The sequence below is a fragment of the Balaenoptera acutorostrata genome, chromosome 18, assembly GCF_949987535.1.
Source record: "Balaenoptera acutorostrata chromosome 18, mBalAcu1.1, whole genome shotgun sequence".
Lineage (NCBI taxonomy): Eukaryota > Metazoa > Chordata > Mammalia > Artiodactyla > Balaenopteridae > Balaenoptera > Balaenoptera acutorostrata.
In genome coordinates this window covers 10,743,307-10,769,067 of record NC_080081.1, presented here as the reverse complement: position 1 = coordinate 10,769,067, position 25,761 = coordinate 10,743,307, and the positions used below count along the sequence as shown (strand labels likewise).

The window sequence follows — 25,761 nt, the reverse complement described above, 5'->3', positions numbered from 1 at the left end:
CTGGGAGTGGGAGATTGTGCGTTTTAAAGCAGAAAATAAGAAGGGGAAACTTGTTTTATACACTCTATACAAGGTTCTGCTCATTGTCAGATATCTTTTATCTTTTATATTTCCCATGAATGATTCATGTCTTGGTGGCTTTGTGTCACCCTTCTTTTCACGAGAATCTTCATTAGAGAGCTCTAAGTTTTCCCATTGATGGGGGCCTTCATTTATGTGTTTTTCTCCTTCGTGTGCTGGTTATTGTCACCTGGCTTCAAACAACCCTTTGCAACCTGTTTCACCTTTAATACATTTAACAAACCTGACTTTAAAAAATCGCTATAACCCTTTGGAGAACTGTTTATTGACATCACTACCAGTTGTTTTTAACTACTTGCCTTTTATCAGCTTTGTATCAGCCAACCTAAAAACAAGCAAGTGTTCAGCCTTGTTTATGTGGATAGCCAATCGCATTACTTTAAGCCGCTTGGGCATTTTGTTGCCATGAAGCTCATTTCTCCTTAACACCTGCCCCAAAATGCTAAGTTACTTATCTCCACTCAACTTCCAAATAAACCACAGTAAAATTGGGTTCTGATCCTATCACCTGATACACGAGGTGTTTGATGCCCACTACGCAACTTCACTCAGGATGTGTTTCACTCCATACCCATCTTAGCTCTTGATTCTGCTTTCATCTTCTTTGTGTCTGGAAACGTCTCACTGTCCCTTTCTCTATCTTTTCCTCGTTCTTTTCTACCCTTTTTCTTTAGAGGCTGGGCAGCAAAGAAATACTAAAATTTGCTTTTCAGCTCTCCACTGATTAGGATCACTAAGGATATTACTAATCTTAACAAATGAATGCAGTAACCCCTAAGATTTATGCTACCGTTCTGTGCAACCTGCAGGGCTTAGTCTTCATAAATATACTGTACTTTCTAGATTAGATTGTAAATTAGACCAAGCTGTTAAAATAGTTCATTGCTTGGGGAGGGTGAAGAAATAGAGATCAAGGGACGAGAACCTTCTGATTACTACACGAGCAACCTGTTCTGTCTGGAAGAGAATGGCAGAGATGTGTCATCACGTAAAACGTAAGCAATACATATGAAGAATACCCTTTATTAAACTTTTTACTTCATAATCATTCTTGCTTTCTATTGGAGGTACACATTTTAAGTTTTTATTTTAGGTGTATCAGGAACCAATAAATCTGTGGCAGAGAGTTAACCAATGCATGGCAAAATACATAAAATACATATTCCTTTGTTTCATAATAAATAAACCTGTAGCATAATAAAGAATAGTGCAAACTGCCATTGAAAAAGTTGTATAAATAAAACAAATTATAAATCAGGAATATTTTGTTCGAATAAGTTTACGATACATAAATTATCCCCCCAAAGTTCACACCTCATCTTATTTTGCCTATTTGAAAGAGCTTTTTGAAAGTGAATAATATGAAAATCAAATAAACTTTTAAAATGTAGAATTATTTTATATTCAAGTTTTATGGTCTTTTTCTTTATAAAGGAGGGTCTGCATGTTTCATATTCACCGTAACAATCTGAAGACAACATTGAAAGGCTTTCAAAGTGACAGCACCATGCACTGTACTAGTAATAGAATATATCTATAAACTATATATAATCTCATCAACACAATGCAAAAGAGACATGCAGGAAGAGTCCTGGTTTTCACATTACGTTGTTCATTCAAGTAAGCTTAAAAATATACTTTCCCATTTTCTTTCCTTTTTTTAAAATAAATCGTAGATCATAAATGACAATCTTTCACCAAAATGTATAATATAATTCTTTGGTGTGCTTTGAACTCTTCCAGGAAAAAAAAAGGATGATGTCTGAAAATAAATTAATTCAACTGTACAAATAGTGTTCACATACAAGTTATTAACAACGACAAGAGTACATCAACCACTCACAGCACACAAAACAAATTTCTACAAACCCTGGGAAGGGGGTGTCTTCAGGGTCTCTGAGAATAAATTCGTGCTCTTTAGTGTATCTGTATGATGTTTATGATGGACTGCGTTTTGCACACGAGATGTGTTGTACCAACCGAAAATAAATTGACTAAGAGTTACTGTCCTAGGTCCTTGACCTTTTTTGTCCTAGCTTGACAGCTCTGGCAAAGGTCACACATTCATCAGTGTTTGGTGGTAACTATAAACCTTTTAAAAATTTTAATATGTATAGCAACTCCCTCCCCTCTTTTAATGTAAATCATACACTGTCATTTGCAAGTGGGACAGAGTTCCGTGTGCTCAGGTGGAAGAAAATGCATTAAAATGCAATTTCCGGCACTGAAAAATAAAGATTTTTTAAAAGGTCGATACAACAGTATAAAAGAGATTGCCCTGTTTGTAAAACAACAGCCTTCCCCAAAAAATAGGCATGTTGCCAACATCACACCTCCTTACACTTGCCTGTTAATTTTGGCATCCCAAAGAACTTATGATCTAAAACATAATCTCTTTATTACACAAGAAGTTTGGACAGAGTAAAGAGGCAGGCTCTGAGATTCCAGATTAAAAAAAAAAAGAGGAAAAAGCAAGCACTTGAATTTCTTCTATTTTATAAAATATCACAGTTTCACAGTTGTCTACCGCAGCAGCTTTTTCTTCTCTCCACTGTTGCTGGAACAATCATGGTAGCACAATATATGGAGATGTACTAGGTTGCTGCATCTTTTAATAAAAAAAATCATACAAGCAGGGTACTGAAGAAATAATCCTGTATAAAAATACTGTGTTAAGGTGAGATCAGTAATAAAAGAGTGGAAATTAAAAATTACAAGTATTAGAACTTAAAGGGTTTTTACAAATATTTTTGGACACAGGTACAGTCCAAGATCTGTTGGCAATGCAGCAAGTGTGTGGTTTACAATCAAGAGGCCTTTGCAGAATTAGAGCCCAAGCAGGAGGCAGAGAGGCTCCAGAGAAGCCCATGATGGTGTCAAAGGCGTTCGTGAGGCACTCCAGGAAATGCAAAGGGCCTTGGTGCTGTGTTGAGTTCTGACTTAACGCTCTTTCTCTCACCCTTGTAAAAACTATATATATATGGCATTGACAGTGTGTGTCTCGATTCACTAATCTCTCCATTCATTTTCCATGGTACAATCTGCTCTCAGTCCTGTGCCCCTGCAACACACAAGTCCAGCTTGGTTGGGTTTTTTTGTTTGTTTGTTTTCTAAGGGGAAAAAAAAAAACCCAAATATCTTAATTAAATTAATTAAATGTACAAACACCATAGGGTTTCATACTGAATAAATAGGGCTAATTAGACCCGGTGGCAAGTCTGAGTCACGAGTTTGTCTCAGCCTCGGCATTGTCTCAGGTTAGGATACGGTCCAAGGGCTCCCACTTATTATTGTACTTATTATTATTATTACTAATAAAATCTAATGTATGGTCCGCACGCCTTCAGAGTTCCGGTACATCTCCTCATCGTCAGAATCAGAAGTGGTTCCACTGCTGGAAGGGGTGTGGAGGTGACTGGGGACCCCACTGGGCTGGCAAACGTACCACTCATTGAGGTTGGTCACTTGAGGGGACAGAGTGCTCGAGCGACTCCTGGCTGGGTCCAGCACAGGGGACAAGGGGGCACCCACTGGAGTCCCCACCGATGAGTAGCCCAGGGCTCCTGGAGAGGGTGGTGGGGACTTGCAGTGAATCTTCATGTGCTTCCTCAGCGAGCTCGGGTGGGTGTAGGATTTGTCACAGCCTCGGATCTTGCAGTAGTAGGGCTTGTCGCTGGTGTGGACGTGGGAATGTTTCTTTCGGTCACTGCTGTTGGCAAACTTCCTGTCACAGCCATCAAATTCACATTTGAAAGGCTTTTCCCCTGCAATAAAACATAGGAAAGGTTAACAAGTGCTTTTCAGAGACCTCTCACTTGAGAGAGAAATCTTAGAGCAGACATGAGGGTGCATCTTCCCATCCTCTTGAAGACCAACTCCCAGCCTAACTCCTAATTCCCATGTTCCAGGATGCAACAGGGAAGGGATACTGGGGGGATGGGCCTGGTGTCCCCTGGCCTGGAGGCTCTTCTTGGACCTGGGCTTCCTAGAGGCTGGATGTCAACCCCAAAGTACCATAGGGGTCGAGATGAGAATGGCTAGAGCATGGTCCAGGCTCTAACACTGAAATCCAGCTAGGACCCAGATTCCCACATCCTTGTTCCCCTCAGGGTCTATACACACAAAAATTCAAGCCGATCCCCTGTCAAGATAAATGCTGATAAAATACTTGCAAAGCCACAGCTTGGGTGAAGACCGTAAGAGAAAGAGAAAAAAGATAAACACGCATTCTCAATTAAAAGTAAACTGGGGGTGATGCAGTAGAATTATAATAATGGCATTTTGTTTCAGAGTGTTCCCCAGGATTTCACTGATGGGAAAGGAAAGGAAATACACCAAAATCCTGTTCTCTCCAGAAATAAAGACATCTGTGAAAAACATGATCCCACCACTAGATTTTTTACAAGCCTAGCTGGGCAGAGAATAGGCTGTTGCCCTCTTCGTTCTACCAGCTTTCCTCACAACTTGCTGGGCAGTTGAGACCCTAGAGGAACAGAACCTTAACAGACGTTAATAAAGACTACAAGCCTCAGCCAGAACCTGGCATCCCCTGATGGCATAAGCAGACTTCTTATTCTAACATTGTTTAATAATCAAAAAAGATCAACTGTTTACCAGAGTCTTTGGGCCCATTGCCCCTTTAAGCTGCCCTATCCACCCCAGGAGCACAGGGCCTTTCAACACAAGGCCCCAGGTCCAGGTAGTAGAAATGCTCAGTAAGACAAGATATTCAGCCACACTACACCTCGGTATTAAAAAGCAGAAACAGGAAGACAGCAGGTAACAGTATGAATTTTCCCCCTCACCTTAGTATCCATGAACTTGATGTATTTGAGTCCATAACTGAACATGTTATCTCATACATATTGTGGTATAATAAATATATTCCTTATCTTTAAATGATTTTAAAAATAGTTGAATTTCTCTACATTTCAGCAGCTACTCTGGTGACACACAAGGTATGGTCTTTTCCTTGGTTTTTGACAATTTATTTTTTAAAAAGCCAAACAACTATTAAGACAGCTTAGTGTACATAAATTTCTGTGGTGGACTTTCCTGTACAAATATTTCAGTGTAACTTCCTCTTTTTTAATTTCATCAATGCTAACTGCTTCAATGCCAGAGTACGTTAGCACATTTGAAAGTATTCAGATGCCTGGAATATAACTTATACTACCTGGAAATATTGTTTAAAAACAAAATTAAATATTATCACTTAATATTTATAATATATTTATATTATTTAATATACCTCCTGCCTTGGGCCATAAAGAGAGGGAAAAACACAACATAATGCAATGATAATCACAACCTTTAAAAATTCTCTGTAGAGAGGCTGCAACAAAAACAGTTAATCGAGTTTTATCAAAACACTGGTTATCTGTCCTGATTTCTACATTCCACTTTAAGTTGGATAATACTAATTTAATGTAGCGTTCTTCCAAAAAAAATTATAATCAGCTTTTCTTCAACATGGAGGTTTAAGTAATTTTATTCACCCTATACAAATGTGCAATGTTGCTTTTTAGACTTCTCATGTTTCTGCACAAGCTAAGTATCTCGGATTGTGCAGAATAAACGGCTTGGACATTGCTGGCTCCACCACTGCACATGTTTAAAGAGAAGCATTAAGAATCAGACCCAGAAAAGGCAGATACGGAGTGGAAAGAAAGGTAGAAATGCAGGGATAAAGGAGACATGGAAGAAGAAAGTAGAAAAAAATGGAAAGGGTGATAGAATTGCCTATTTTATTCAGGGGGGGGTCCTACGTATGGGGAGGGGGGCAGTTAGCAAATTCTCCCTGCCTAGAAAGGGTGAGAGGCCCTAGTGTTTACATTTCAGATTCTGACAGAGGGATCACGTCAGAATTTAACTACTTACAGAGTTTTAGAGAGTGAAGGAAGCTACGTGTGAGAACTCGAGTCCAGCCCAGAGGAAGGTTATAAATGGAATTGGGGGCACGTGGGTCAGGAAATGGGCCTTCAGGAGTGGCCGGGGATTATTCCCTTTGATCAAGCCGTTCTGGGATCCCGGGTAACCCCCCAAAAGGGAGAGCGTTGTGATGGGGCAGGGAGTCTGGCCTGGCCTTTCTCTGGACACAGTGCTCAGTGGCTTAGCGGCCCAGGAACGGCCCAAAACCCCCGACGCGGGTCTGAGCATCAACGCGAGAGCGCTCGCATCCCTGCCCGAGGGACCCGGCGAGGCCCACGCAGCCGCCACGAGCCAGGCGGGAATGCAACCTTGCGCACAAGGAACCCGAAAACAAAACGGCCCCGGGTTCCCTCGGCGCCCGGGTCTCCGCCCCCGGCAGCACACGCGCACGCCCCCTTGGGGCCCGCCCTCGAGGGGGGCGGGAGGCTGCCTGTCCCCGGGGGCCGGAGAGCCGACACCCGGTCAGCTGCCGCGCAGTCAATTTCCAGTTCCTTGCCTGACCCGGGCGGGAACGGCCCTCAGCTCCGGGCAGCCCCCCTGCCCGCCAAGGGAAGATCCACTCCCCTCCGAGGCCTGGAAATGCGGGAAGGGCCAGAGGTCGCGCGCTCCGCTTTTAGGGGTTCCCCTTGGGGTCGGCTTCACTTCCCGCGCCCCGCACGCCCCGCTCACAGCCCCAGGCCCCTGTCCCGTCGCCAAGTGCTGGGCACGGGGTCCAGCAGCTGGCTTAGCGGGCCAGAGAGTTTTTACGAGAGTTTTGCGGGACGCTTCCTTTTGGCAAAATCATTAAGTCGGACTGATCCCGATTAGAAAAGAAAGGGGCTGGCAAACGGAACTCGGGGGAAAACGCGCTCCCAGCCGGTCACCGGGCCAGTTCGCAGGAGGCCTGTCAGGTACCGGCGACAGAAGCAAGGCCCGGGGCTCCAGCCTCGGGCCCCCGGACCCGGCTTCCCACGCAGATCCCCCTCACCGCCCCCCCCCGCCAGTGGCCTCGGCCCCGGCCGCTGGCCAGGCGTTGCGGCCCACGCCTGGCGGCTGCCTCCTCGTCGTCGCCGCGCCGATAAATCAGCCAAGTAATTACTGAATGTAAACTCCAGTTACTTAAGTGTCCTCCGAGGAATAATATTGTCTGTCCCTATAAATCCCGACTGCGCTCGCGCTCATCAGCGCTTCTGCCCAGCGCGCTCGTCCGTTCCAAGGGGCACACGGCCCACAGGCGCCGCCCCACGCCCCAGGCCGCGGCCGTGGCACCCCCCTACGGCAGGGCTCGGGGTGGGGGCGGGAGGGCTCCCCAGGGTGCCGGGGGCTCCTCCCAAGTCCCACGGGGGGGTAGGCCCCAACGACCGCGGGGGACTCTGCAGCTCGCCCTGTCCTCCTCCAAGGAGACCCTTCCTTCAAAGGACAGAACCCAATTTCTCCAGAACCCTCTAGGGCATGTGTGATAAACTGTGTGACGGCGCATGTGAGTATAGGTGTATATGAAGGTGTGTAAATGAGTATGATTGTGTCATCAGGACATAAGGACGTCCCAGCGATGAGGGAGGGGTGTATGAGGGAATATGGGTGTGTGAAGTTGTTCGTGTGATGTGTGTGTGCACGTGAAGGTGTACTATGGGGTGTGTAAAGGTGGGCGAGTGTGTGTACGTGTGTGTAGGGGGAAGGTCCCCGGGAGCCCGAGGGTGCATTACTTTCGCATTTTGCACCCCGCCCCGGAGGGACAGGGCCCCCTCTCCCCTCCAGGAGGGGCCACACCGAGCTGGGCCTCGCGGCCCCAATACCGCAGCAAATCCCACGCGCCCCTCGCACGCCCGCTCTTTGGAGCACGGCGACCGCGCGGGGCCTGACATCCGATGGGGAGGGAAGAGCCGCCGGGGCGGCTGCGGCCCTCCTTCCCCATCGCCCTCCCCAAGTTCCCGGGGCCGGGCGGAAGGGGGCTGCCGACCGTCCTGGGCGCCTTCCTGCTCCGGCGGCGGCTGCTTCTGCTCCGGGGCGGCGGCGGCGGCGGCTGGAGCGCGTTGCCGGTCCCGGCGGAGGGGCTGCGGGAGCGCTGGAGACTCCACCGTGTGGGAACCCAGCGCGGGGCCTGTGTGTGCTATCGAATTACTTATTCATAGAAAAAAAGGGGGGAGAGAAAAAAAAGAAGTCACATGTCCGGGTTATACGTATGCGAAGAGAAGCAGCAGAAGGAGGGAAAAATTAAGGCGAGCAGGAGGAGAAGGAAGAGAAGCAGCGGCAGAAGCGGCGGCGGCGCGGGAGGCGGCGGCGGCGGCGCGGCCGGGGACAGACACCCACCTGTATGAGTGCGCTTGTGGATCTTGAGGTTCTCGGAGCGCGCGAAGACCTTGCCGCAGCCCGGGAAGGGGCAGGGAAAGGGCTTCTCGCCGGTGTGCACGCGGATGTGGTTGATGAGCTTGTATTTGGCCTTGAAGGGCTTGCCCTCGCGCGGACAGTCCTCCCAGAAGCAGACGTGGCTGCTTTGCTCGGGGCCGCCCACGTGCTCCACCGTGACGTGGTTCACCAGCTCGTGCATGGTGCCGAAAGTTTTGGAGCAGGGCTTGGCGCCGCCGGCCGGGGGCGGGGGCGGCGGCGGCCCGGCCAGCTCCTCGGGGTCGATCCACTTGCAGATGAGCTCCTGCTTGATTGGCTGCCGCATGTAGCGCAGGAAGGCCCCGGCCGCCCCTGGGAGGTGGGGGTGGTGCTGGTGCGGGTGCTGCGCGGGCGCGGGCGGCGGTGGCGGCGCCGGGGGCGGCGCGTGGTGTTGCAGGTGGGGCCCGGGTCCGGCCGCCGCGGCAGCAGCCGCCGCCGCCAGGTTCAGGTTTAAGTTCACTGCTCCGTAGCCATGCAGGGCGGCGGCTGCAGCGGCCGCCACCGCACCGTAGTGCGCATCCCCCGAGCGCGGCGCGAAGGGCGGCTCCCCGCGGCCGTACAGCTCAGCCGCCGCGGCTGCCGCCGCTGCCGCCAGCCCCAGGCGCATCTGGCCGTTGAGAGGGTGCGGGTGGCCGCCGGGGCCTCCCGGCGTGTCGTGCAGCGAGGGAAAGAGCGCCGGGCCCCCGCCGCCGCTGCCGTCCGGGCCAGCGTAGGTGCCGCTGGCCGAGATGAACATGCCGGCCGAGTGGGGAGGCGGGGCCGAGTGCTGGGGGGAGCCGGTGCCGGACCGCTGCTCCCCTCCGAGCGGGGCCCCGTGCATGGCCGCCGCGGGGGCCGTGGCGGAAAGGTCCCTCCGGAGAACGAAGTCCCTGCTGTGGCCTTTGCCGCTGCTGCCGCCGCCGCCACTGTTGGTGGTGGTGTAGCCCGAGAGGCCAGGAGGAGGGGGAGGGGGTGAAGGGGAGGGAGGAAGAGGAGGGGCTGGGGGCGGGGGCGTGGGCGCGGAGGACTGCACGCTACCGCTGCCCCCGCCGCCAGGGTAGGTCCCGGCGCCCGGGTGCGTGACCGAGGCTGCAGCGCGGGCGGCGGCCGCTGGGGCCTCGGGCTGTGCCGGGAGCGCCTGGGAGGGAGGGCTGAGGCCGAGCGCGCTCGCCTGGGCCATGTGCTCGGGTCCGAGCGGAGTGATGGCCACGCCGGGGTCAGCGCCCAAGTCCCGAGGGCGGAGGTGCGCGGCTGCAGCGCGGAGTTGGGAGTGGGCGGGCGCGCTGGCCAGCGCCGGGAAGCCTGTCATATTCTGAAGTGGCCTGGCCTGAGCCGTTGCCAAATCCGCTAATCTCAGCGCTGGCGGGTTCCTCTTGCTCAAAGGGGTCTCCATCAGAACTACACAATCAGACTCATAGACCCTCACTGGGGGGACTTTTTTCCCTCTGCCCGCCTTCAAAAACATGTATATGTTAGGCGCTCTTTAACTTCTTTGTCCTGGCCTCCTAACTCTGTTTATTCCCGTTCCCACTCTGTCCTCCAGCGATTGGCAGAGCGAACACCACATTTGAGCTGCGCAGTGGGACCGAGATTTTGGAAATAGCAAGGGTGGGATTGGAGGGAGCCGCGTGATTGGCAGCAGCCGCGGCTGACCGATTGGCTCCCTTTCAGGCTCAGCGGGCATCCGCCCCTGTGCTCGCAGCCGCCTTCGCTTTCGCTTCGCGCCCCTTCCTCTCCCGGAGCCCTGCGTCCCCGCCTCCCCGGGGATTCCCAAGTTGCACTTGCAGAAAGTTTGCGCCGGGCCTGCGCGCGCAGCGCCCCGCGTTCCCATGACGCGCTTTGCGGTGAACGTGCGCCGGCACGCGGCCGAAGGGCGCCTGGAGGCTCTGGGCTGGGGACCCCCCGGGGAGCAAAAGGCGGGGGGAGCCCCCAAATTCAAAAGCCTTCGCTCACTGCATGCAGCGTCCCTTCCCTTGGAAGAGCTCCGAGCTGCTGACTGGGGGAGGAGGGTGAACAGATGTATGCCCGTCATCCTACTCGTAGAGGTGATACTAGAAACTTCTTATTTGGGAAGGACAGTCAATCTGCCGAGCGCTCACAGAGGGCGCACAGACAGTAGACGGAATGAGGAAGGATATTAAAATCCTATTGGTTGCAAAACACCAGGTGAAGTCAAAATAAATCTTTCCCAGAAGGAACCGTTTTACCTCGACTTTTTAGCTCATGGGATCCTTTTCAACATGGTTCAAAGGAGTTGGCTCGAAGTGTAATCTCACTGCTCATCGGTTCTAGATCTGCCACTTCCAATTAGATCTACCGGGGGCAAAAAACATCGGGCAGCGATTCTAACTTTTGCTTCTCGGAGATAACAGTGGCAGGGCAGGCCAAACAGCATCTGTCCAGAGGGAAGCGGCTAAATAAACGATATCCTTTAAGCAGTTCTCCTTCCGGCCCAGAACGCACTCCACATGGGTCCCTCAGTTTCTTTGAAAGGACCACAAGTTAGAATTGATCCAATAAAATAATAATTTTATTGGATCAGTATCTTTGCGATTTATATGCTGATAGAATGACCTTTTATCCTGTTATTTTCTAATAAGCTCATCTAGCAGGAGAGATGTTTTACTTGAAAACCATAAAAACTGACTTCAAAAAAAAGTGAGCCCCATCCCTTTCAAGCGAGTTGCTATCAAATCTTTTTAAAAAGAGAAATAAGTCCTTGCATCACTTTGGGGGGGGGGGAGAAATGTGACATCCCTCACACTTTAGGGTCCTTACTGCCCCAGAGTGTCACTTCAGCTTTAACAAGAAAACACCTTAAAATTCTGCCATGTTCCATGATGCTCAAAAATTAAGCTCAGGGTTTTTAATTTTTATTTTGCTGCCCTAAATAAAATTATTTGAAAAAAAAAAGGATAATGACTAAAAAGTGTTTTTTTTTTTCCTTTGGGATACAGTAAAACATGTTACCAGCTTAATTCGTTTGCTGTCCAAGTTTTTTTTTTTTTTTAAAGACTACATAAAGCCATCATCTGCGAGATCGTCCTGAGAAGTGGTAAGAATTATTTTCAAAAGAGCTGATTCGATAGCCCATTTACACTGGTGCTAACAATGTTTAACAAGGAATTTCCCTGTGAGCCTTGGGAATGTCATTTCTCTTATAAAACTGACAAGCAAACAAAGAAAATAGTACAATCAAATTTCAAATGGGCATTTTCTTTAAGTTTCAATGAAGCTCAAATACGGGGAAATAAGTGAGCCATGAGTGCAAAAACAACGAAAAGTTTTTAATAAACAACAGTGACAAAATCCACATCTGTATTTGGAGAGGAAGAGTCCTTCCACAATTTTCAAAGACTTAAAAGGTCTCAAGCCACCTAGGCAAGGTGGAAGGAGGACTGTGTCATCTCTATGAATGCTTTATGGAGAAAGCATCATATGTGGAATTGTCACCACTGTCTTCATTTCCTCTCAGAACATTTCAACTATTTCCTTTATTTGAATTTTTTAGCAATAATCATCAATACTTCCATAATGGCAGCTTTGCGTTCAATCCTGCAGGTTATAAGTTCAAAACAAAACAAAACAGAAAGAATGAATAAAGAAAGAAGAAAATAAACCCAACCTAGCCTTTAATATACACTGTTGAGCATTTTTATTGTGCAATAAAATGGGTACCTCCACCTCCTTCAAAATAGCTTTTCCTCAAAATTATAACTGCTTTGTTTTATTGAATTGCTGAAATTTAATGGTTTAATGGGTGAAGGCATGAAGGAAAGGCTGTAAAAATGTGAATAATGGTGCAGCAGAGCCGTGCGGAATCTGGAACCCGCCTCCTTGTACAACTCTTGTTAAACACAGCGTGATATGTATCTGTCATCTATTTAATATGTCTTAATTCAAATATAGCTCCCTGATCAATTTCTTTTTATGGAAGCTTTAAAAAAGAAAGACTTTTTAAGGAAATGTTAGAGATTTGAGTAGCGATTAGAAAGAGAGAGATTTACAAAGTGTGTTTAATGAATATTTGCAAATTTATGACCAAACTCCGACCCTAAAAAGATAATTGACTCAGGTAATCGACTTGAGATGCTAATTCTTAAAAGAAAGAACTGGGAGCAAAATTTCAATCAACACCAATAAGGCGCCAATAAACCGCCTGCCAATTAAACCTGAGAATAGGCCTAGCTAGATGGTCATCAGGAAGGCTCGCAGTGGATTTCCGGATTGCCTTTCTTTATAAAAGAGCTTTTTATTTTGTAGACGCGCTTTTTGTTATTGTGATGACCCGCCTGACCCCAGGTGCGCTGGTTCTTTTTCAAGCCATTTGGGAGCCAAATCAAAACCCCTTAACATCCCGAGTTTCTAAGGACCCAATAACTGTGTCACACTTCCTAAGTAAATACCAACAGTTTCCAGGACGTTGAAGAAAATAATAAACATTAGTGTGGGTTTTGTGTTTTTTTTGGTTTTTTGTTTTTTTTAAAGCAGGGGGCTGTAGAAGTCGTTATGCCAGTTCTCCTGTGGATTTAGCACCGTATTTCCGCGGTGGTGCTGGTCGTTAGGGCGGATCCTCAAAACCCATGCCCTTGTCTGCACTTCTGCAGCGGAGGTGCCTATGTGGGGCAGCAACGTGACAATCCGTGGAAACGCCCTTTGTGGGGTCGACAGGTGCTCCTGGGGGAACATCGATTTCCGGCCTTCTCTGCTGCACCCCGAACCCCAACCGGCTCCCGGCCCCAAACAAAGGCGGGAAGAGGGTGGGGAGGGACAGTAAACGCCGAGCCGGCCCGAACCCGGCGGCCACGCCGCGCTCCGCTGCCAGGAGGCGGCAGAGCCCGGTCTCTGGGGATGCCCTGGCCGGCGCTCACGGCTTCCCGCTGCGCTGAGGGGGGTCTGCGGCTCCCCGGTGCCCTCCGTTCGTCCCTGAACACAGCCAAGTTTCCTTGCGATGGGTGTGGGCAATTAATAAACTCTAAGGGAAGTGAATTGGACATTTCCTGGCTTTTGAGCCTTTGTTTGATTGTTTCGGCAGGCGGGGGGAGGGGGTACGCTGGGGACAGTGAGGTGGACAAGAAAGGAGCTGGGGGACCCACCGAGCTGCCTTTTATTGCCTTTGCAATTGCTTTACGGCTCGCCCGTCCCGCGTGGTTTCCGCAAGGGCGGCCTCCTTGCAGAGGGTGCCCGGCGGGTTTGGAGAGCCTTGTGCCATCTGGGCTGCGCCAGAGGCAGGTTCAAGGGCGGAGAGGGTGCCCCGAGTCACCTGAGGGATCAGAGGACTTTTGTAGTCCAGCCCGAGGGCTCCAGTGGGTGCTCAACTGGGAGGAGGAGGGTAATCAGCTGACAATGAAAGAGGGAGTGGTGAGTCCTCTCTAAAGCCGGGGCGAGGTGAGCAAAGGGGCCCACAAAAACTGCATTTTAGTTGAGCTTTGACATGGCCGGAAGTGATGAGGGCTTTGGGTTCAAGGGCTTTTTCCCAAATCAAGCTCGCCAGGTGGCGACTAGGCAATGAGGTACCCGGCCACCTGCCCGGCTTGCACTCGGCAGGGACCAGATCCCCACCGTCTAGCCCTCACCACTGGTGACCTGACCTCGTGGGACCTGCGACCCAGCCCTGGGGCCTTGGGTGCCAGGAAGCACCGCGCAATTCTCAGCTCTCTGAGAGCTTCTCGGAGGGTTGCCTCTGTTTCCCGCCCTTCTGAGCCCGAGCTGAATCCTCAGACTCCACGGCTATGTGTGAGGCTAAGAGTAACCAAAAATGTGCTTCTTGATAAAGTTTTTGATCCCTGTCCCATGAACATGGACTTAATGAGGATTAAAAACAAAGCAAAACAAAAAAACCCAGAAGCTTGGGTTATGTGACCGTAATTGAAACGTTGGGGTTTGTTTGTTCGTTTGTTTTGGACACTCAAGAATTGGACTCGGGCTTCCCTGGTGGCGCAGTGGTTGAGAATCTGCCTGCTAATGCAGGGGACACGGGTTCGAGCCCTGGTCTGGGAAGATCCCACATGCCGCGGAGCGGCTGGGCCCGTGAGCCACAGCTGCTGAGCCTGCGCGTCTGGAGCCTGTGCCCCGCAACGGGAGGGGCCGCGATAGTGAGAGGCCCGCGCACCGCGATGAAGAGCGGTCCCCGCACCGCAATGAAGAGTGGCCCCCGCTTGCCGCAACTGGAGAAAGCCCTCGCACGAACTGAAGACCCAACACAGCCAAAAATAAATAAATAAAGTAGGGGAAAAAAAAATTAAAAAAAAAAAAAAAAGAATTGGACTCATCCCATTTCCACCTGACCTTAGTGCTTAAAAGCCCTTGAAAAATTATGGCTCTCTTCACTTCCTCACTACGAAAAAGTAAGTTGAGTAAAATTGACCTGTCATCAAATATTATCATTTGGTTATCAATCATTTCTACCCTCAGGGATGGGGGTTGTTGGAGAATGGCCTCTGACCCACGTTCGACAATTAAGATTGGTAATTTCTTGGGAAATGTCTAATTGTTGTCTTTTTTAAAATGCCTAGAAGGTCCACACAGGAAGCAGAAACCCCCTTACGTGTTCACAGTTCGTATAACCACCCAATATTTCTTTATGTTGGCTCCAAGATGTGCTTCTCCTCCCCTTCATGCTTTATCCTTTAGAATGTTTTTGGATGGGGGATAAAGGAGGAGGAGAGGTTGTGCTTTTATTTTTAATCTCAAATTTTGTGGGTAGTTTCTCCCCATTCCATACCCCTTCCGATATCTATACTTCAATATTTGAAGAAGCTGTTGAGATAAATCAAATAGTGACACGTTGACGGATTTACTGGTGTAAGCAATATGGTTGACATATGGCATTGTTATTTATGAATGACAGCATAAATTGTATTACAAAGTCTATTGCAATAATACTGCAGTTTATTGGAAAGCTGCTCGCCTGTCACCGGTATTCAGCCTCCCTGGATGTAGTTTTCCTGGGAGCCCAAAGGATAATGGCCCTCAAAATAATTAAACACATTGAAGTAAGCTAATGTCTTCTGTTTTGGGGGTTGTTTTTGTTTTTGCTTTGTTTTACAGCAGTAGAAACTCTCCCATCAGGAAAGGAGACAAAGTAAGGACAGTTAGTCCTCTTACTTTTGCAAAAGCACAACCAACCACTGTCACCTAGAAATGCTGGCTTCTATTTTTTTCTGAGTCCCTAATGACAAATACACAAACATTTGCATCCCTATCACTAAACTGCTAGTGAGCATTTATTTTATATAGACACTTTTTATAAGCCCAGTTACAGAACAGTAAATTTTAACTGTAGATAGAAGTTCTTTTAGCAGACTAGAGAGGGCCTTATCCTTAATCTCCACCTCCACTAAATCTCCCCCTTCTTAAAAATGGTATTTAAAAGTTACAACATTGGCTGAGATTTTTACGATTTCCCTTTCTTTTACCTTACAGATTTCCCCTTCTTTTACATTACACTTCTTTAAACCTCGGACAAAGATCTTTTGTTCTAGGTGAGTTTTACAGGGGAGGGGGGTCCCCCACCACACATGTGGTCCTTCATGGGTCAGGGGTCGCCCAGCCCAGGAGTGGCTGAGAGGCTGAATCAAAGGTGACCTGCAACTTAATATCCTGTTGATGATCTTGTTGAATTTATGAGTCTGTGATACAGAGGATAGTGCTGAAATCCTTTTTTTTTTTGTCCAGTGTATATAGACAGCTGATTCCACATTTTTTCCCTCCCATCTCTTCCCCCATTTCCATCCCTTTCCTTAAGAGGAAAATTAAAAGTTTGAGTGGTATGGTCACCGAGTGTTTCTGCTTTCCAATTCAAAGATCACTTTTGTTTGCTTGTTTGTTTTTGGTTTCTCCTGGCCAACGAGATACACCTGTGTGTGTGTGTGAGTATATTGTGTGTGCATTTGCATTGTTTGTATGTATATGTACACAAAATACTCATCATAGTCAACCCTTTACAGAGGCCCACAAACCGCAACAAGGTGTTCAGTGAATGAGTGCCTGGGTATTTGCTGGGATTTTCTGTTTTTTTGAAGACAACCCGAATTCTCTATTACACTGTCATTCTCTCCACTTGCCGGGAAAGGGACGCCAGCCCTGGAACCCAGGGGCCCGCCATACAGGGCCATCCACATGCAGCAAAGCCTGGAGTCTCGCTGGCCTAGCCCGGCGCAGGGTCTGTGAGATCTCCAAAGAACAATTTTGGAAAACTTACAAAGAGGGCACATGTTTGCCTGATGGGGACAGTTGTGGGTCCCGAGGGTCTGACCCCGACACGGCGGGCCATTCTAGAAACCTGTTGAAAAACTGAATTCACTCACAGGATGCGGAACTCAGCTTGGCCGCTTTTTTTCCTTCAGCCAAGGAGCGCAATGTACTTTTGAGGCAATGACTCTGAAAGCCTTTGCAGGTTTCTCTCTCTCTCTCTCTCTCTCACTCTCTTGCTTTCTCTCTCTCCTCTTTCCTTCCTTTTAAAAAAACAGAACAAAACAAAACTGTGTCTTGAGGCAAAGGTGTTTTGCGGTTTGTAGAAATAAAGCGCTTCTAAGAGGGGACGGCGACGTGACTTTGAACTTGGCTCAGCTCCTCCGTGTCGTGCAGAGGGAGGAGAACTGGAGCCCGGAAAGAATAGCCAGGAGGGCCCAGCCCGCAGAGTCTCCGGCGGGAATTAGCTTTCCGCCCCACCACCCGGCCGCGCGGGCCCCGGACCCAGCGCCAGCGAGCGCCCAGCGGCGTCGGCCCGAAACGGGCGCTGCAAAGCGGAATAGAAGCGAAAGGAGAGAATGGGGCGGAGAGGAGAGGGGCAGAGGCGCGCAGCGGGGGCGAGAAAGTGCGGAGGGAGGAGAACTTGAAGAAGTCTGATGGCTTGGGAGAAGGAAGGGAAGTGAGGTTTGGAGATGTGCAAGATCGCTATTCTCACGACCAGTCTCTTAAGAGAATATTTTCTTTTGGAAACACTTTTGGAGTAAGCTTTTCCAATTCCCCCGCCGTACATATTGATGAATAAAATAAGCAAGTGTGAAAGGCTGTGCACTGGGCAATTTTATAGATTCACTGTAGCAGGGCAGCCTTCCTGCCTGGAGTCCGTCTCCGTCTCCGTCTCTGTCTCTCAGGTCCCTCTCCGCTTAGGAGGGCAGTTTGGCATTTGCCTCCCCCTCCCCCCGACATAGAGAGAGGTGTGTGGAGAAGAGGAACATTTCCTCCCTTTAGAGAAATCGAGAATTCCCAGCTTTCAGGCAAACTCGCAGGCTTTCAGACAAGATGCCCCGGCCTCCTCCCTTCTCTCCCACCCCCCTCTAGGCAGGGAAGGGGGACAGCGGGAGGGCATAGGGCCCCTTATGCGAGGGGCTGCGGCCCGCTCCGACCTTCAGAGAGAGATCCGCTCCAGCCGGGAGAGGCTGCCTGTGCCGGCGCGGGAGAGCCCGGTTCGGCCAGCGATCGCCGGCTAGAGTTGTCTTCCCGCGTTTTTGTTGATTGCATTTCAACATGAAATTTTGAAATGCGTGTGGATTATTTTCTCTTACTTGAATTTTATTTCAACTCCCAGAGATTTGTTTAAAGGAAAAAATAAATAAAAATGCAGTTCCCCACGCTAGCTAGGCGAAGGCGCTGGCCTCAGGCCTTCCATTCACACCTCCGCAGCCTCCGGGCCCGCCGGGCCCTCTCCGGTTACCTCCGGGGCGCAAGCTTTCAGCGGCGGCACAGGAAATGTCCGCAGCGGCCAACCGGGGACCTGGGGGATGGCCGGAGCCCCGGGGCCGCTAGGCAGGCCCCGCGCAGCACAGGGAGCAGCCTCGGGCCCGCCACCGCCTCGGGGGGTGGTCCCCGCTCCTGGAGAAGGACTGATAAATGTCTTCTAGAAGGTTTAAGCCCTACCGGTATGGAGATTTCTTCTCTGGAGGCTCTGAGCCTGACCCTCGGCCAAACTGCAGCCTGAGCCTTGCTTGGCCGCGCGCCTAGGGCGTCCCCACACCTCCCACCCTACCGTGGCAGAGGCCCGGGCTTCTGGGCATCCACCCGAGGGTGACACCGTCTTTAAACCACTTCCAAACAACCACCTCCCTCGCAGGGGCCGCTGCCCAGTGTTTACAGCCGTAATCAGAGGAGGACGCGAGCGGCGGGGGGAGCGGAGCGCGCCGAGCTCCGGCTGGGGGCCGCGGCCGGGGCGGGGGCGGCGTCTGGGTGAGTGTCCGGAGGGTGGGAGGAAGGGGCACGCCTGGCTTTCTCTAGGCCCTCGATCCCGCACCTGTGTTTTCAACACCACAGAACAAGTTGACAAAGTGTGTGTTGGGGGGATGGGCGCGGACGAGGAGCGTGCCAACCGGGCAGGAGACCGGCCCCCGGGCCGCTCCCCGCGGCGCCCTCCAGGGGCGGGGGAGGGCGGGGCGGGAGGCCCGGGTCTGCAGCGGCCCGGCGCGCAGAACCTCCCGCCCCGAGGCCTGATTGCTAGCCAGGTTCTCGAGCAACCAGGGGTGCCCGCTTTAGGTGCCCGCCGGGAGCGGTTCGGGTCCCCGGGGAATCGGTGGCCTCTACCGAAGGGCGCGAGCGCAGGGTGCCGTCCCCTTCGGGCCCAGCCAAGGGCGCTGTGACCCCGCGGCCCAGGCCCGCGCGATGCGGGAGCGCCGCGGCCGGCCGGCCGAGGAGCCGCAGCGCCAGGAGCGCGGGTGAAGAGCGGGAGGCTGGCAGACCCGGCGGGCTGCCACCAACAGCAGCAGCCGGGGAGGCGGGGAGCTGGAGGGGAGCTGGAGGAGCGCTGGGGAGGAGGGGCGGACCGGCCGCGGGGCGGGGGCGCCGGATTGACGGGGCCTCAGCGGCCAATGGCGGCGCCCGGAGGGCGGGCGGGGCGGGAGCCGCCGTTAAAGGGGCGGTGTGAGCGAGAGGCCCGGCCTGAAGCCGGAGGGAAGGAGGGAGACCCGGGCGGGAGGCGCGGGGGCGAGGGGGGAGGGGAGAGGAAAAGGAGGAGACAAAAAATAAAAAATAAAAGGCTGCGGCTTTGGCGCCCACTGAAATAAACAGAGGCGGAGGCGGTGGCGAACGGAGTCCACCGCAGCCGAAAGCGGGAAACCTACTTCGGCCTCTTCGCGTCTGCTCGGGCTGCGCACTCCGCTGGGTCCTCGCGGGTGCGGCCGCCCGCTCCGGGTCCAGTGCCCCGGGCCGACCGGCGAGAGGGAGGGAGCGAGCTAGAGAACACTTTTTTATTGTTGTTATTGTTTTTCAGCCCAGCCTCCCCTCCTCCCCTCCCTCTGCTTGCCTTCTCCCCTCCCACAGCCCCCTTCCCTCCTCCTCCCCTCCTCCCCCGCCTCCTCCTCCTCCCGCACAACTTAAAGAAAGAGGGAGCGGCGCGGCAGCTTCCTTCATCTGGGGGAATTCGTGGCCGCTGCCAGTTTACTACACGAGGCGCAGCCAATGCCAAGCGCGGAGGACGAGGAGGGCTAAATACCGCGGCCGCGGAGCCGAACAATACCCGCGGCGCGCGGGGCGGCGCGGCTAGGGCCGCGGGGGAGGGAGCAGCCGACAGAGCGCGCCGCGGAGAGGGCGCCCGGCCTCCGTCCGCCGCCCCAGCTCCCCCGCCGCGGTCAGGTGGACCCGCGGGCTCGCCGGGCCGGGGCACCGAGCGCGGAGGTCGCCTCGGTCCTCGCCTCGCCAGCCTGCCTGGCCCGCGCACGGCCGCCGCGGTCCGGCACCTTGGTCCCGCGGCTGCTGTGATTTCATTCTGCAGGCGCGGCTTGGCGCTGCCGGGCCCCGGGACCGCCGGGCGTGCGAGCGAGTGAGTGCGTGCGCGCGCGAGTGCGCGCAGGGGTGGGGGGCCGCTGCGCTGCGTTCGCCCCCCGTCGACCCCCCCTCTCCGCTCAGTTCCCCACACCTCCCTCCCGCTCCCTCCTCCCGCCCGCCCTCCCCTGCCCTGCCCGCCCCCGCCGCAGCTCCTTTAATACACTTTGGTTCTCCGCCTGGCTTTGGACTCTTCTCCACCACCTCCTCCTCCTCCTCCCGCGCCTCCTCCGCCGCCGCCTCCTCCTCTTCCTCTCCGCGCTTTCGCTCCGCGCCTGGCCGCCCGAGGCAGATCCAGGCGGCGGCGGAGGCGGCGGGCGCAAGAGCGCGGCTCCCGGGGCTGAAGCCGCCACCACCTCCGCCGCCTGCGCTCGGAGCTGGGCGGCCGCTGAACGTACTGCGCGCGGGGCGGGAGTTGGAGCCGAGGAGGCGCGGGGCTCGCCGGGGCCGGCGGGGAGGGCAAACGCGCTGGCCATGCTCCTGGACGCGGGGCCGCAGTTCCCGGCCATCGGGGTGGGCAGCTTCGCGCGCCACCATCACCACTCGGCCGCCGCGGCAGCGGCGGCGGCCGCGGAGATGCAGGACCGCGAACTGAGCTTGGCGGCGGCGCAGAACGGCTTCGTGGACTCGGCGGCCGCGCACATGGGCGCCTTCAAGCTCAACCCGGGCGCGCACGAGTTGTCCCCCGGCCAGAGCTCGGCGTTCACGTCGCAGGGCCCCGGCGCCTACCCCGGCTCCGCCGCGGCCGCCGCGGCCGCCGCCGCGCTCGGGCCCCATGCCGCGCATGTCGGCTCCTACTCCGGGCCGCCCTTCAACTCCACCCGGGACTTCCTGTTCCGCAGCCGCGGCTTCGGCGACTCGGCGCCGGGCGGCGGGCAGCATGGGCTGTTCGGGCCGGGAGCTGGCGGCCTGCACCACGCGCACTCGGACGCGCAGGGCCACCTCCTCTTTCCCGGCCTCCCGGAGCAGCACGGGCCGCACGGCTCGCAGAATGTGCTCAACGGGCAGATGCGCCTCGGGCTGCCCGGCGAGGTGTTCGGGCGCTCGGATCAGTACCGCCAAGTGGCCAGCCCGCGGACCGACCCCTACTCGGCGGCGCAGCTCCACAACCAATACGGCCCCATGAATATGAACATGGGTATGAACATGGCAGCGGCCGCCGCCCACCACCATCACCACCACCACCACCCTGGTGCCTTTTTCCGCTATATGCGGCAGCAGTGCATCAAGCAGGAGCTCATCTGCAAGTGGATCGACCCGGAGCAGCTGAGCAACCCCAAGAAGAGCTGCAACAAAACTTTCAGCACCATGCACGAGCTGGTGACCCACGTCTCCGTGGAGCACGTCGGCGGCCCGGAGCAGAGCAACCACGTCTGCTTCTGGGAAGAGTGTCCGCGCGAGGGCAAGCCCTTCAAGGCCAAATACAAACTGGTCAACCACATTCGCGTGCACACCGGCGAGAAGCCCTTCCCCTGCCCCTTCCCGGGCTGCGGCAAGGTCTTCGCGCGCTCCGAGAACCTCAAGATCCACAAAAGGACCCACACAGGTAACCAGGGGTCGGGACAGGGACGGGGCGCAGAGGGGAAGAGAGGCCGTGGTTGGTTGGCTGGGAGAAACGCGCCGACCGCCAGCCCCTGCCCTGGGATGGGAGATGTTTTTGTGTGTGCGAGAGAGCCAGCAGCTTGTTTTTGTTGGAGAATGAAAGAATATTATTGGGTTGGGTTTTTCCATGTGCGGAAATTGAGTTTTAAATGATCACGGTAACATCAAAGGTATGCTTTGGGTGATGCAGTTGCTTCGTCTGCTCGGCCCCGGTTAATAATTTCCGTCCTAAATAGAACGCACAAAATAAAACTGCTCTCCAACTTGGTGCCCGGGAATCGAGCCTAGAGAGAATTCTGCCAGCTTGTCTGAATGTGCTTTTCTGCTCCGGGTGTGTGTTTGCGTTTGAGTGGTTTGTGTGTTTTCCCACTTCTTTTACTCGGGCTCCAAACGTCCTTACCCGGACTGTTTCCCATTAAAAATGAGTCTGGTGTGAGCCGAAGCTGTAAAGCGTTTCTCGTTTTTAAAGCCCATCTCGAGGTGGGTCGCGGGGCTTTACGGTGGGTTCGCAGCAGTTTGTGAAATTCTCTAATGGGCACCAGAGGGTTTGCGATTCCAAACTTGGACCGACAACCGGGTCAGCAAGAGCCCGGGGCAGCGAGGCCCCGCGGGGCAATCGCGTGAGAAGAGGGAGCCGAGAAAGAACGCGCCTCTCGCCTCATAGATTATTCATTTATGACCAGGTCCCAGCCGAAATCGTGCCAGACGATTTCCTAAAAGAAAGCCAAATGTTTTAGCAACTTCCCCCGTCAATATTTACTCCGAAGTGGGGATGCGCCAGCGGCCTATTGTTCTATTCCGTGAAGGGAGGGAGCCGAGGTGCGAGACAAGCTTTTAACAAGGTTTAAAATTTGAGAAATCTATTTGCATGAAATGCTCGCTTTCGAGTCCTGCGTCTGAGCGGATGTCTTTAAAAAACAATTTAGGTGCTAATGGAATTTAACGTTAAATGGTCCCCTTTCCAAGTGGAACAATGTTTGAGTTCTCACACCTCTAAATGACTCCAAGCATTTGGAATTCTGGCAACAGGATGCAAGGACCGCCAGAAAATTAAACAGGGAGATTCTGAAAGCGTTTGCTGATCCCCCCACACCCACAGCCCAGCCTGTGCCTCTCTGCAATCGCCAGGTGCTGCCGTACCTCTGATATTTATCTCTTTCCCAACTTCTCTTTAAAAAGACTGGAAGTGAGCCTAGAATTATGGTTAATTCAATTTGCAGAATTTTGGACGAAAAATACTGGCTCAGTCGCTATCCACAGCACAGTCCCCAAACAACACACAGCAACTCCAAACGTAATTGCCTACTGGCCCCAGAGAGAAGCCGACAGCAGCCCAGCAGCCTGTGTGATTCTGATAATGCCCCAAATATTTTGTCATAATAACAGCTTCTCCAGGGCGAGACCAACTCGTTAGAAGCTGGGAATCCAAGAAGCCCTATAGAAAGGCAGGCAGGGGTGGGGTGCTACCCCACACTCGTCATAAATTTGAGGAAATGCGGGTCAGCCTGGAAGAAAAGTAAAATACGAAATTAATGAGCACGACTGTCAGGTGGGAAGGCAGTTAATTTCGTCTTGGTTCTGCCACAGAAGGGATCCGCCTTGTTTAAGGAAGCCAGGCCCTTATCGCCCCTCTTTCCTCCTCCCGGAGGCCTGGCCCCCTCCGGGGTGGGTAGGGGTCCCGCGGGGGGGGGCTCTGGGCGTCGGCAGCAAGCGCCCATGTTCGTGTCCACAGGGGAGAAGCCTTTCCAGTGTGAGTTCGAGGGCTGCGACCGGCGCTTCGCCAACAGCAGCGACAGGAAGAAGCATATGCACGTCCACACCTCCGATAAGCCCTATCTGTGCAAGATGTGCGACAAGTCCTACACGCACCCCAGCTCGCTGCGGAAACACATGAAGGTACCACCGGGGAGGCCGGGAGGAGGGCGAGGTGGTCGGCCCGGGAAGGCGAGGGTTCCCCGGGGCCGCGGGGGGGCATTTCTGGGGGTGCTCCTCCCGGGGGCCCGGCCCCACAGCAGCTGCACTCACACCCAGTCCCCTTTGGTCTCCCCTCCCGGCTTTTGTCTTGAAGGTCCATGAGTCCTCCCCGCAGGGCTCCGAGTCCTCCCCTGCCGCCAGCTCCGGCTACGAGTCGTCCACGCCCCCGGGGCTGGTGTCCCCCAGCGCCGAGCCCCAGAGCAGCTCCAACCTCTCCCCGGCGGCGGCAGCGGCTGCAGCAGCGGCAGCGGCGGCGGCAGCGGCGGTGTCCGCGGTGCATCGGGGCGGAGGCTCGGGCGGCGGCAGCGCGGGCGGAGGCTCCGGTGGAGGCGGCGGCGGCGGCGGGGGCAGCGGAGGCGGCGGCGGGGCGGGCGGGGGCGGCGGCGGCGGCGGCTCTGGCGGGGGCAGTGGGACGGCCGGAGGCCACAGCGGCCTCTCCTCCAACTTCAATGAATGGTACGTGTGAGAGGCCGGGGCCTCTCTCCCTCTCCCGGTCCCCACCCTGGCGCGGCGACCCTCCGGTGGCGAGCGCCCAGGGCACCCTGTGACCGTATTGTTAAAATTATGAATCTGATTTTTATGATGATGAAAACGATTTTACCAGCAGAAGGATTTTTTAAAGTTTTTTTTTTTTTTTTTTTTTCTAAATCTAATCTAGGCATGAAAAGCAAAAAGATCCCTTCCGGAGTCTCTGAAGCTAAAAATATAAAATAAGAAATAAAAAATTAAAAAACCCATAAAAAAATTGAACCAAACCCCCCATGCCTTCCCCCATGCGCGCTTTCCTTCCCACCCCTTTCCCAGGCTTCTGACAAACCGTGTACATAGCGGCCTCCTCCTTCCTTCTCCAAGGTGGTTTTAATGGCTTCTTGGTGTATAGAAGTTTGTCCATTTGTAATTCTCTGGATTGCGTTCCTCCTGCCTTTCTTCCCTTCCCTTCCCCAAGTGATGGGCTTTTTCTTTTCTCTTTTTTAGTTTCCCCGGTTTCTTTTTAAGTAATGTGGAAGAAAATGGTTTATTTTGTATTGTGGTATTGAATATTGTGTTCCTTTTTATGAGGCAACTTGATTGTAAACTTCATGCAACTATAGACTGGAAAAAACAAGCCGTGCCAAAGTCTCCCTTCTGTTTCTTCAACATGCTGATCCACAGCACTCACACACACATCACCACCACCAACGCTTGTGAATGTATTTTTCTGTTAGCTGGGTTTACATGTGATGTTTTAGTGCGTTTGCAAGTTCAATTTGTTAGTTCCTGTCTGAAAGATTTTGGTGGGGGGGGGGGAATAAACGTCGTGCCGTTAGTTTTTTCCGTAATAACACCCTTCCTTCTGTAAATACCCGTTACCATATTTATCCATTTGTAATTAAATTATGGTATTAACTTGCTACAGAGGAAACAATATTTATAAAGAATGTTTCTTAACTATAAATATGTACAATTGTGGGCATAAACTGTTTCAGATTTTTTATTTGAAGGTTTTAAGTGGTTTGATCATTTCTTGTGATATGTTTTGAGAGTAATGCATACAGAAATATAATAAAATGTGTTGAAACTGCATGAACATACTATTTTTTTCTAGCAAACTTATTCAAGGAAATGGGGGGGGAGGCAGCTGAGGACTGACATGGGTCTGGATCAGCTGCCTGATTGAATGGGAGGCACCACCTCGCATTCTGGGGAGGAAGGTGTATGCTAGAAACTGGGCCAAACTACCCCTTTGGCAGAAAGTCTCAAAATTATTTTCTCTGTCCTTTGTGTCGTAGCTGAGAGTGAATTAAATTTTTGGAAATCCCCTGTAAGGAATGGCGGCAGGAACCTTCAGGGTTTCTAATGGCTCCATTATCTGAGGGAATGCCTTTCTTTCAGCTATTTGGACTGGATTTAAGAGCACTAAACATTTCCTTATTCTTTGTTTTCCCTCTTCCCTGCCCCCTTTCCTTTCCCTCCCTCTGAAAAGCTGAGGTACAGTTATTTTTAATTGCACGTTTAAAACTGAGCTGAGTACTTTGTTTTTGAACTTGGCTCAATGATTATAGTTTAAGGGCCCCTTTCTACTAAAAGTTTTTT

General features: G+C 52.5%; 2 protein-coding genes across 2 annotated transcripts; one reads left to right on the top strand and one right to left on the bottom strand.

Moving 5' to 3' along the window:
• Positions 1–894: 894 nt before the first annotated feature.
• On the bottom strand, positions 895–9,904 carry ZIC5 (Zic family member 5). Its single transcript, XM_057532664.1, has 2 exons — positions 8,302–9,904; positions 895–3,845 (listed from the first exon to the last, which is right to left on the bottom strand). Exons 1-2 carry the CDS (start codon positions 9,818–9,820, stop codon positions 3,403–3,405), a joined length of 1,962 nt encoding a protein of 653 aa, XP_057388647.1. The 5' UTR covers positions 9,821–9,904; the 3' UTR covers positions 895–3,402.
• A 10,364-nt stretch (positions 9,905–20,268) lies between these two features.
• ZIC2 (Zic family member 2) lies at positions 20,269–25,251 on the top strand. The gene is made up of 3 exons (XM_028162500.2): positions 20,269–21,658; positions 23,447–23,610; positions 23,783–25,251. Exons 1-3 carry the CDS (start codon positions 20,587–20,589, stop codon positions 24,152–24,154), a joined length of 1,608 nt encoding a protein of 535 aa, XP_028018301.2. The 5' UTR covers positions 20,269–20,586; the 3' UTR covers positions 24,155–25,251.
• Positions 25,252–25,761: the final 510 nt, after the last annotated feature.

Bases quoted from the DNA above. Each gene is read 5' to 3' on its own strand.
- ZIC5 (XM_057532664.1), bottom strand. From the start codon at position 9,820: ATGTTTTTGAAGGCGGGCAGAGGGAAAAAAGTCCCCCCAGTGAGGGTC. The intron at 3,846-8,301 runs GTGGGTGTCTGT...GTTTTATTGCAG, and splicing joins CCACAAGCGCACTCATACAG to GGGAAAAGCCTTTCAAATGT.
- ZIC2 (XM_028162500.2), top strand. From the start codon at position 20,587: ATGCTCCTGGACGCGGGGCCGCAGTTCCCGGCCATCGGGGTGGGCAGC. The intron at 21,659-23,446 runs GTAACCAGGGGT...TCGTGTCCACAG, and splicing joins CCACAAAAGGACCCACACAG to GGGAGAAGCCTTTCCAGTGT. The intron at 23,611-23,782 runs GTACCACCGGGG...TTTGTCTTGAAG, and splicing joins CGCTGCGGAAACACATGAAG to GTCCATGAGTCCTCCCCGCA.